The sequence below is a fragment of the Sorex fumeus genome, unplaced genomic scaffold, assembly GCF_029834395.1.
Source record: "Sorex fumeus unplaced genomic scaffold, SorFum_2.1 ptg000044l, whole genome shotgun sequence".
NCBI classification, from domain to species: Eukaryota; Metazoa; Chordata; class Mammalia; order Eulipotyphla; family Soricidae; genus Sorex; species Sorex fumeus.
The window spans coordinates 63,849,543-63,860,986 of record NW_026606101.1 but is presented as its reverse complement, the minus strand read 5'-3'; the positions used below and the strand labels follow the sequence as shown (position 1 = coordinate 63,860,986).

The window sequence follows — 11,444 nt, the reverse complement described above, 5'->3', positions numbered from 1 at the left end:
GAAAAATAAGTAATACATCCACATATGTATATATAACATATGTACTTGATTACATATATTATATATATAAATTTACTCTACAAACATTTCTTTCTATATACACATACATTGATATATTAAATGCAATAGCTAACAAATATTATAAGGTTAGAAGATCAGACACTGAAAAAGAATCTCAGAGAAACATTTAATCAGCTTCTTTGTGGGCTGAAGAGCCTTAGAGAAGAGATAACCACTGAATGCATGGGACTTAAGTTCACCCAAGATGGAGAACACAGAGTTTTGAAGGCCATCTTTAAAAACATAAAGAGAATACAGGAAGGAAGGGAAAAAACATGATTAACAAAAAAAACAGCGACAACATAAACATACGAATCAACATTCAACTCCCAATTTGACTATAAGAACATCTATATTCAAAATATACTATCAAACTATTTTTTCAAAGCATTTCTTTTCTCCCCCTCCCCCCATTCCTTCCCCATTCCCTCCATCCCCCCAACCCCCAATCCCCAGCCACTCTCTGTCAGAAAGAATAAGCAGCCATTTCCAGAAGCCCCCTTTGGATCTGAGGGCCTCACCCTGTGGGCTGGGCGGGGGTGGGGTGACAGTGTGAGGGGGGCAGCGCAGGAGAGGTGGGGCATGAAGGCTGAGCGGCACGGACCCCTGCTGACCCCCAGGTAGGCCTGCAGCTCCGAGGGAGAAGGGCAGTCTTGATTTCTCCCGAGGGATTCTGCTTTGGCAATCTTGTTTCCTTCAGTTAGCAGGAGGAAGGTTCTGGAAAGTACAGCTGTATGGGCAAGGCTTCTCGAACCCATCCCTTAGGAGCACGATGCGATGGTCTTTTGAGAAACAGAGTCGAGACCTTGAAGGGCTCCATGCTCCAGCTCCAGGGCGGTGATCATGCAGCTCCCCCCTCTCCAGAGAAAGGCACAGAGTTTGATGCGATGTGGGAGCTGGAGAGGATGCGGGGATGTGCCAGGGGCAGCCTTGGATTTGCCCGGGGAATGCAGTCCTGTTGTTAGCACAGTGGAGGCCCCCGGATGGGTGGGGCTCGGGGAACGCGGCCTTAGGATGTCTGATGTCCTCCAAGGGTTCCTGACGCTGCACGCTTCTGCTGGTGTTCACGATTCAACAGACACTGGGTCACGGACAGGTTCTGAGGTTCTCATCCTTTGGGGGAGAGATTCCCTATCCCCACATGGCGTCAGTCCACTGGCTTCCCCTTGGCGGTCTAGCCCCCTCAGCTGCATATGCAAGTGGAGGAAACGGGGTCACAGGGAGTGAAGAGGAACCTGAGCTTTCAGAAGCGCAAAGGACAGTCCGGCCCACCTGACATCCACTTGTACGCGTGCGGTCCCCTCATCTGCTGGGGCTACTGCCACACCAGTCACATCCGCTAAGACAAGCACTCGGTGCAACTGCTTTGCTTAGAAATACCTTTATTTTAGAAAGCCGCGAATCATTCTGTAAGATTTGTTTTTAACCACACTTATAAAAAAAAGAAGTTGACAATTCTTAGGGGGGAAAAGAAGTGGAAAACGTTTTTCAGGGTTACACAAATATTATATTTATAATATATATTTGTATATTCATAATTTTTTAGAGATGAAAAACTGGGGCCAGCAAAGCAAGGGCTGCTGTGGTTAGATCTGGGATACCTGATCACTGCCCACAAACAGCGTTTCCTGGCAGAAGGGGTTGACGAGGACCATCCCGGTGTCCCTGTAGTCACCATTGGCTGGAGAGCGGGGCTCTGAGAGCTGGTCCTGCAGACGAAAGAAGGAGACCACGTGAGCTGGTGGTTTCACGGGGCATTCAGTGGTTAGAGAAACGTGCCCACAGGGACATTTCTTTATGCCTAGAAAACAGTCTTCTTCATCCTTTCTGCCAGTGTAAAGGCACAGAAGCCCTCTGTGATTTTTTCAGATTTGGGGGAAGCAAAATAGTTTTTATTGTTCCAATTTTTTATTTATGAGCCATGATTTATAATACTGTCTTTGATAGCTTTACACATACCCCCCCTTTTTTTGCTTTTTTGGGGTCACACCTGGTGATGCTCAGGGGTTACTCCTGGCTCTGCACTCAGGAATCACTCCTGGCGGTGCTCAGGGGACCATATGGGATGCTGGGAATCGAACCCGGGTTGGCCGCATGCAAGGAAAACGCTCTACTAGCTGTGCTATCACTTCAGTCCCCTCACATACACCATTTTAATACCACACCTGAACCTAGAGTGCTCACTTCCCTCCACCAAAGTCCCAGGAACCCTCCCCACTCCCCAACCCTCATTCTCTTCACCTAGGAAAGCTAAGTTCTGTAGACCAAGTCTCCAATTATGTTACCTTTGGCCATTCACTGCACCTTTATTGTGCTTTTTCTTCTTTTCTTTAAAAAAATACGTCCCATCTATGAGATGAGATTCTATGAGATTATTCTGTATCTGTCCCTCTTATTCACTCAGCATGATGCCCTCAAGCTCCATCCATGGAGTGGCAAATTGAATAATTTCATCTATTCTTACAGCTGTGCACTATTCCGTTGTGTATATAGACCACAACTTCCTTATCCACTTGGCCTGTTTCCAGATCCTGGCTATTGTGAGTAGTGCTATAATTAACATACAAGCACAAATATCTTTTCCAATTGTGTCTTTTAGGGCCTTGAGGGAGATGCTCAGAAGCGGAATTTCTGGGTCTTATGGAAGCTCAATTCTTTGTTGGGAAGTGGCCTTTGAAACCCTTTGGAACCTTTGAAACCCTCCTTAGGTTAAACTAGTGGACAGTCCTGGTGGATGAGTGTTCCTTTTTCCTCACATCCATGACAGCACTGACTGTTTTTGTTCTTTAGCATGTGTGCCAGTCTCACTGGTGTGAGGTGATACCTCACTGTTTTTTAAATATATATTTCTCTGATTATAAGTAATGGTGTAGAATAGTTTTGTTTAGAGATATATGAGGTGGGGGGAGAGAGGGAGGCTTTTTTCTGAGGGGAAAAACCCAGTTCTTTCAGATCAAAAACTTTTTTTCGCTGCTTTCTGAATTAGCTCCTGTCCCTGCAGATTGGGCTTTGCAATTCTTACCCACGTTCTAGAGGACACTCATGGCAGATCACCCTAGTGGGCAAGACCTGGTCACTTGGGCCCAGACTCTCCTTCCTGCCTCTATTTAACAGACTCTTTTCCTGCCTCTTTTCAGGAAAGTGCTCCTTGTTTCCGTCTTAATCTCCTGCCCCGGGTGCCCACCTCTTTCCTCTCTTGCTGTCACTGCTGAGCCTAATCACTCCCCTCTGATTCCCCCAAGCACCTGCTAAGAAGCTGCATCTCAATTCTCATAATTTAGGTCGTGAATATCAACATAGGCCCAGGTATTAGAAATCTATGCTCTGGCATGTATCCGAATGGCTTAAAAATTCTTATTGAGCTGACCCGGCCGAGCCGGGTTCGATTCCTTACGACGCCCGCACGGCAAAGCCTGGCAAACTCCCCGTGACGTGTTCGATATGCCAAACACAGTAACAAGTCTCAAAATGGAGACGTTACTGGGTCTGCTCGAGCAAATCGATGAACAACGGGAGGACAGTGCTACAGTGCTACAGATGGTAGTGCTGATGTTTATGCTTCTGCTTTTGGTGTCACTGTCACACCACTGTCCCAATGCCACTATCCTGCACTGCTGTCCCAAGGTGCCTTCTCATTTGCCTCCTCCCCCCACAACTCCCTCACTTTGTAACCTCAGGTCAGCAGTCCGGTTTGTTTTCACTGGCCACTGTCCATTTCCTTGCTTTCCCCTTTAGGTCCCTATTCCTCTTGATGTCATGTTTTGCTTATTTTTTATTTAAAATTTTTTTGGGGGGCCACCACATGCAGTGGTGCTCAGGGGTTCCTCCATGTTCTGCACTCAGGGGTCACTCCTATTTGGCTCAGAGGACCATGTGAATGCCAGGGGTGGAACCCAGGTTGGCTGTGCGCATGGCAAGTGCCCTACCTGTTGCCCCTGTTTTATTTTTTTAAAAAAGCTCTTCTCTTTCTTCAGTTCTTTTATTTATTTATTTATTTATTTATTGCTTTTTGGGTCACACTGTCACACCCAGCAATGCTCAGGGTTTACTCCTGGCTCTGCACTCAGGAATTACTTCTGGTTATGTCGGGGGACCTTGTGGGACTCTGGGAATCGAACCCGGGTTGGCCGTGTGCAAGGCAAACTGCTGTGCTATCGCTCCAGTCCCTTCATTTATTTTTTTTAATAGCTTCTTCTGCCTTGTCCTTGAGCACCTAAATCACTTTTCAGCTTCTATCATTCTGCTATTGATCATCTCTAATTTTTTTTATTCTTTTATTTTTTTTTGCTTTTGGGTTACAGCCAGCGATGCACAGGGCTTACTCCTGGCTCTGCACTCAGGAATTACTCCTGGTGGTGCTCAGGGGACAATATGGGATGCTGGGGATCAAACCTAGATCGGCCGCATGCAAGGCAAACGCCCTACCCGCTGTGCTATCGCTCTAGCCCCACTATTTTTTTTTTATTAGTGAAACACCATGAGGTACAGATACTACACTTGATCTTGGCCAAAAGGAGCTATAGCACAGCGGTAGGGCGTTTGCCTTGCATGCTGCCAGTCCAGCCGAGCCGGGTTCGATTTCTCCGCCCCTCTCAGAGAGCCCAACAAGCTACTGAGAGTATCTCGCCCGTGCAACAAAGCCTGTCAAGCTACCCGTGACATATTCAATATGCCAATATGCCAAACACAGTAACACCAAGTTTACACCAAGTTTCAAAAAAAAAAAATGGAGACGTTACTGGACCTGCTCGAGCAAATCAATGAACAACGGGAGGACAATGATACAGTGATACATGAGGTACAGTTGTAGACTTACAAATTTTTGTGCTTGGGTTTCAGTTAAACAATGATCAAACACCCATCCCTCCACCAGTGCCCATTCTCCACCACCAATGATCCCAGTATCCCTCCTACTACCCATCATCCCATCCCACCCTGCCTCCGTTGCAGGGGATTCCCTTTTGTTCTCTCTCTCCTTTTGGGTGCTGTGGTTTGCAAAAGAGGCATTGAGTAGCAATTATGTTCTGTCTAGAATCTACTTTCAGCATGCATCTCCCATCCTGGGAGGATCCTCCCAACACCCTTTATTTGGTGCTCTCTTCTCTATCTGGGAGCTTCCTTTTCCCCTAGCATGTGCGACTGGTCTCCAAGCCATGGAGTAAAACTCCTGGTACTTATCTTGGCTATTCTTGGGTGTTAGTCTCCGAATTTGTTTGTTACTTTATGTTCCCTAGATGAATGCAATCTTTCTATGTTTCTGACTCATTTCCCTCTTTTTCTGACTCATTTCGCTTAGCATGATACTTTCCATGTAGTATCACTTGTATGTAATCTAATTTTTTTTTAGTTCAGTTACGCCTTTCACTCAGTGATTTGTGATCAAAGTTTTCTTCTACTTTTCTCACATCTTCTCTTTCCCTGTTGTTTTTTCTTATTGATTTCCTCATCTTTGCTGTGTAGAAAGGGAATTGCTAAAGGTCCTACGTGCTTCGGATCCTTGCTGGCTTCATGCACCCCCACAGAGAATGCTGTGCTTTTTCACCGAGCCTGGTGTGACATCAGGGCTGGTCTGGTGTTATGCAGGCCTGGGCAGCAATCTGGGGGTCACACTTTCTAAATCCAGATAGAGACCATTGTTCTGAGTTCGTGTCACCGTTAGGAATTCATGGTCACAAGCAATATAGAACTGATGTCTGGCAGGCCGGTGCTACACCCAGAGATCGCAGTTACTGGTACCTGACAATGGCTGTAGGCCAAGATCATTCCGTTGCAGACAGAAAATGGTCATGAATGCCCTACAGCAACCAGCACCAAGCAGACCAGCATAGCTACTGGGGACCTGCATCCGCCAAGGTCTGACAGCAACTCCACTGTCCGACTCAAGCAGCCCCGGGGAACATCGCGTGGGGACAGCCTGGCGCTTGCCTAGGCGCCTGGCACTAATTTTGCCCAGACCTGGGTTCTAATCAACTGCTCAAATGTCTGAATACTAGGCTCCAGGGGGGACAGCAACGGGAGGTCTGCGGAGGCTGTATGCCTTTTTGTTTTTATTTGTAATTTTTTATTTTCCCTCTCAAAGTCCTATTTGACCCTGGGCTGGGTTCATTTAGGCTGTCTCCTGAATTGATATGAATTGGGAGGAAGCAACCCTTGGAGTGAGAGGATATGTCCTTAAGGTTCTCACCTTAGTTCAGGACTGGACTTAGCTCAGAGACAGCACCTCTGGCCCGCCTGCAGGCCACTAGGGCAGCCCGCTGTGGTCCAGATCCCCAATGTCCTGCTCTCTACAGTCTCTTGTCCCTGACTAGATATTGTCAGAGTGGAATTATAATGTCGGGGTGCTGGGGTTTTCACTTGGCCCTTCCTGTTCCAGAAGTTTCCATGCCTCAGCAGTTTAGACATCCTTCTCTTCTGTCTCTTGCCCTCTTGAGCGGTCTCACCTGCTACGCCTGTTCCACAGTGGGACTCTCCCGTTGGGGACGAGTGCTGGATTCTCCAAGGGGCCCTTACATTGATAAAAGCTCACCCTGACCACGGAGGGGCCAGAGTTAGGCCCCGGAACTGTCCGCTTTCACCACTGCAACAGATGTCCGCTTCCCCCCTCTCCTGGGCTGACTCTGCGCCGTTTTAGCTCATCTCCTAATTTCTAGTCTCTTCCCGTCTGTCCTATCCACTGATCAAACCGCCGTCCGTTCTAGTTAATTCACTCATCACACAGAGTCTTTCTAAATCTAGGTCGCACAAAGCTCAAAACTCTCCAGGACCCTTTGCTGCCTGAGACAAACACACAGGCGCTCTTAAGGCTGTGTCTGATCACCAGCCTCGCCCGCCCTCCTGTGAGAGAAGAAAGAGCACCCCTTCTGGGACCAGACAGACCTAGGCGACCGCTAGGTGTCCTGGGCAAACCCTTCCTGACCCCAGTGCTCTTGCCTTTGGCGACAGGCCCTGTCGAGCAGCCTCTGCCACCCTCCCTCGGGCGCTTCCCTTGCTGGAGCCAGCGCTGAGAGCTGCGAATCCTTCCAGCACCTTCTGAAACTCACCCCGAGGCAGTTTCGTATGATGCTTAGGGTTCCTGAAGTCTTACCCACACTTCAGAATCTGAGGCCTGAGAGCAGAGCCGCATCTTTACAGCCCCAGAGAGTGCCTGCCGGGAGTCCTCGGGAAATACGGGCAGGCTGGGCCCAGAAGCCCCGTGTCTCAGGAAGTGCGGAAAGCACCTTGAAAGATGCAGATGAGGATTCCAGGAGCAGAGAGCCTGGTGGACGGGGCCATGCCCTGCTGCTCTGCTCCTCGCCCCTCCCTGGGCCAGCCCTCCGGGGTCCGTTACCTCCGACGTCTCCAGGGACTGGATCTCCCGGGGCAGCTCCACGGCGTGCCTGTTGAAGTAGTCCATGGTGATGGCGTTGTTCCAGTAGCTCAGGTTGTTCTCCGGGTTGGCGGTCTTCTTCTTCCTCCGCAGGCAGCACACAGTCAGCAGGACAGCTGCAGAGAGTCAAGTCAGACGGAGGACCGGGGAGAGAAAGAGCAGGGAGCCGGCGCAACCCGGGGACGGAGGGGGGTGACGCCCCTTCATCCATCCAGAAAACTACTACATGTGCGTGCCTCCTTCAGGTCAGGTGCTGGGATTCAGGGAATTAGCAGAAAACAAAGATGTCCACTTCCTGGGCTGCCCTTCTACTGTGGGTGGGTGGATGGATGGTGCCAAGCATAGACAAGAGTACTGAGCAAGTACACAGCATGTAGACAGGGCCAACTCTTCAAGGGAGATAGCGGGATGGGTGGGGAGGGGCTGAGGGGAGGCAGGGCGTCAGACTCCCGAAAGACTGTCCTCAGTGACCTTAGAGCCAGACTAGAGCCGGGGGAGGGGCAGTACGTTCCACAGACATACTGACAGGTAAGGGGCCTGAGGTGCTGACACGTGTGAAGAGAAAATCAAGACTGAGGCCGGAGAGATGGGTTGGTAGTGAGGGAGGTGGGAAGTGAGGCTAAGGGAGGGGTTGGGGTGGGAGATGGGAACGAGGCCGGAGTGAGGAAGGGGGTGAGGGAGGCTGCAGGAGAGTGGAAGTGAGGTGGGAGGCAGGAAGTGAAGTGGGAAGGGAGGGTGAGGAGTGAAGGGAGGGGCCCGGGCAGGTTAGGAGTTTGCTTTGCATGCAGCCCACCTGGGTTTGATCTCTGGCATCCTCAAGGAGTAATTTCTGAACACAGAGCCCCTGAACATTGCCGGGTATGACCCCAAAGCAAAACAAAACGAAGCAGTGGGAGTGGGGTGTGTGTGGGTGGGGGAGAGGCAGTGGAGGTGAGGGAGGTGTGGCCAGGGGAGCTGACAGGGCTGGCCTGGAGTGAGCTGGGGGGATGCCGCCTTGGACCCCCTAACCCCGGGCTCCATGGGAAGGAGGGAAGCTCGTCCAGCTGGCCGGGCTGCACACAGGGCGATGGTGGGGTGTCATGAGCAGTAAGTGAGGCCACATCCAGTGACCTAATCTTTCCTTAGAGTCAGAGGCTTACGAGCAGAATCACTGAGCAGAGGTGTCGGGTCCCCGAGGACACTGCTACCTCAGCGTCCTCAACCCCAGAGACACCGAAAATAGCCCCAAAGTCACCGAGCACCTTCCCTGGGTTCCAGGCATTAGAGATATTGACCCGGTCCCTCCCCTCTTTAAGGACAGGAGGTCAGGACTGTTAGGACCCACGTGCAGACAGGAAAATGGAGACTCAGGAGCCAAGATCAAATGCGAAAATCTGGACCCCAAGTCTGCCCCTCAGCATCTGCAATTCAGCCTCAGGTGTCTCATGGGTATGATTTACACATCAGGAACAGGGAGCATCAGGCTGAGAAGTTTGGGGAGGGTGCAGACAGTGCCAGGGACTGAGGTCAGAGCAACTGACGCAGTGATGTGGAGCCTGTAGAAGAAAATGGGGTCTCTCCCCTAGGGACCCACCAGCAGAACCTATGGGGTGGCTGGCATCCATTGCTGGGGAGTCTGCAGAGGCCGGGACATGTGGCAACAGCCACCAGGGGGCAGCAGAGCGCCAGTCCCGGCCCTGGCAGCTGGCCCTGGGGCCGGTGGGTGGATGGTCTGGTTCCTGCCCAGATGCACAGCAGCTGCCAAAACCAGTTCCTGCACAGATGGAGATGTCAGCGCACAGGCCCCATAGGTCAGTGGAGGGCTTCTGCCACTCTCTTCTAGGCTGGCCTGGCCAGCACCTTCAGACATAGGCCAGAAAGCGGCATCTAATTCGCTTTGATCTAAGAGACAAATTTGCTGACTTTCTCGGTGGGGTGGGGGGGCACACCGGGCAGTGCTTGGCGCTTATACCTGACTCTGCTCAGGGACCACTCAGCGGACCATCTGCGGAGCTGGGTATCGAACCCAGGTCAGCCGCCTGCCAGGCAAGGGTTTTAATCACGGCACTGTCTCGCTTGCCCCTGCGCCCCATTCAGGGCCCTCTGAAAAGTTTTTAAGAAAGGAGGATGTTTCATCGAAGACCAATTTTAGTCTGAATGGCCGATTTATTATGGTTTTTCCAATGTTACAGGTCTCGCTCCTTTCTAAAGGGCCTTTTCTTCAGCTCACTGAGGAGGGAGACGCGGAGAGAAGACTTTGGCGGACAGAAGACTGACTGTTCAGAGACGGCTCACCAGCCATGTCACAGCTGTCCCTCAGGCCCGGGGCTCTGAGTGTGGGATCTGGGGCCGGGTTCTGCCCTGCGGAAGGCCTGCACCCTGTTCAGAGAAGAGACTCCTCTCCCTGTGTCATAGTGCCGCCAACTATACGGCATTTCCTCCAGTGAGCTCACGTGCCTTCTAAGTGCCATTTCATGGACACAAGAGAAGCCTGCCTGGGCCAGCAAGTCGGCCTCTGGGCTTGTCCCCTTTCTCAGGCTGCTTAGGAAGGAAGGCGGTGGGGTGGGGGGTGGGGGAGCGAAGAAGGAGAATAAAAGGAATAAAAGGCCTGATGTACAATAGGTGCTGATTAACGAGTTTTCTTGTTCTTTCAGCATTTCCACACAAAAACGAAAAGATCTCTGAAGAAAATCTGGGTGTTTGAATGACTCAAGGCCAAGGTGCCATCCGTGGTTTCCAATCTGCTTTATTTGGGGATCTGACCTTTCCCCTAAGGCAGAGAGGTGGGACTTGGACTCAGGGTCTTTGCTACATCCCAGAACTGCCCCGGGCGCTTGCTCTTTCTCTTCCATCCAGGAGCGACTGTCTGAGGAAGCTTCGGTCCCTGAGGAAGCTGCAGGTTGCTCTTCCCACTTAGAGAAGCAGCTCCTGAAAATTCACAGAATAGAGCCTAACCACTAGCAAATTGGGGAACTCAGACCCCTTTTGGTGGCTCTGACCCCTGGGGGGAAGTATTTTAAGCACCTATGGTTAACCGCACTGCTCTCCACAGACACAAGTGGGGAGCCCCCTCCCCACCCTCTCCCTTTAATAAAAAGCTACCCGGATCTGTTTCCCCATAGGAAACAACCAGGACCCTCGGGGTCACTGGGACCCCGATTTCATCACGTTTTTAAAAGCTGGTTTCAGCATTAAGCCAGCTGCTGCTCCCAGGAAGTGTCCCTGAGGACACGGGGGTGGGGGGGTGGGGGGGAGACAGGAAGGAGGCTCAGGTGCTGACCTTCCTGGGAGGGGCCTGATCTTCAGGTGGGACCTGTTGTGCGGTTGGAAACGGACTTTCCTAGGCTTCCCGGGAAGTGCTCTCACAGGCCTGTGTGAGAGGCCTGGCAGATGCTGAGCACCACGTGTCATGATGTGATTCCTGTAGGGTGGGCCACCTGTGCCACCCCAACGGTCTCAGGCTCCTGCTCCTGCTGGGGGGGCCGGGGGGGCAGCTGGAGGAAGACCCCCCCGTGAGCCAAGACCTTGTCTTTGGGGCTGCTTCCAGCTCTTGCTGCTGGTAGGAGGGGGTCCAGCAGGACACGGGACCCCTCCAGCAGCTCGAAACGGCCCAAGAGCTGCACTGAGGTCCTGGAACTGGCTCCCCAGAACCCCCTCCCCTCTTTTATTCTTCCCTTTAATGGGGGACAGTACTGCTGTGTGAGGCTCTCCCCCCACCCCAGTCCCTGCCTTTATAAATCACCCCAACACATCTCTTCCCTATCACATCTCTTTCCTATCCAATCTTGTCTCCATCTTTACCCCCTGAAAGCCTGGAAGTGATGGGGTGGACACGAGTCCTGTTTGGACAGGGGGCAACGCCGGGCTGACGGTGAATCACAAGCACCCACATGCACGTGATTCCTGCAGCTGAACGTCGGAAAAGGAAACTCAGACCCGGTTCAGCTCAGCACCTTCATCTCGTGGGAGAGAGAAGGGTGAGCTGGTGGTACCCGGGGGGTGGGCCTTTCTGTTTCTATCTGTGGATCTCCCAGGGTGT

General features: G+C 51.5%; 1 protein-coding gene across 2 annotated transcripts in view; it reads right to left on the bottom strand.

Moving 5' to 3' along the window:
* Positions 1-1,201: 1,201 nt before the first annotated feature.
* TMEM108 (transmembrane protein 108) overlaps positions 1,202-11,444 on the bottom strand; it is a 279,595-nt gene continuing 269,352 nt past the window's right edge. For both annotated transcript variants that reach the window (XM_056122002.1, XM_056122003.1), the window contains 2 exons: positions 7,388-7,542; positions 1,202-1,769 (listed from right to left, as the gene is read on the bottom strand). In XM_056122002.1, coding sequence (XP_055977977.1) covers positions 1,647-1,769; positions 7,388-7,542 — 278 coding nt within the window. In that variant the 3' untranslated portion in view covers positions 1,202-1,646. The remainder of the gene's footprint in view (positions 1,770-7,387; positions 7,543-11,444) is intronic.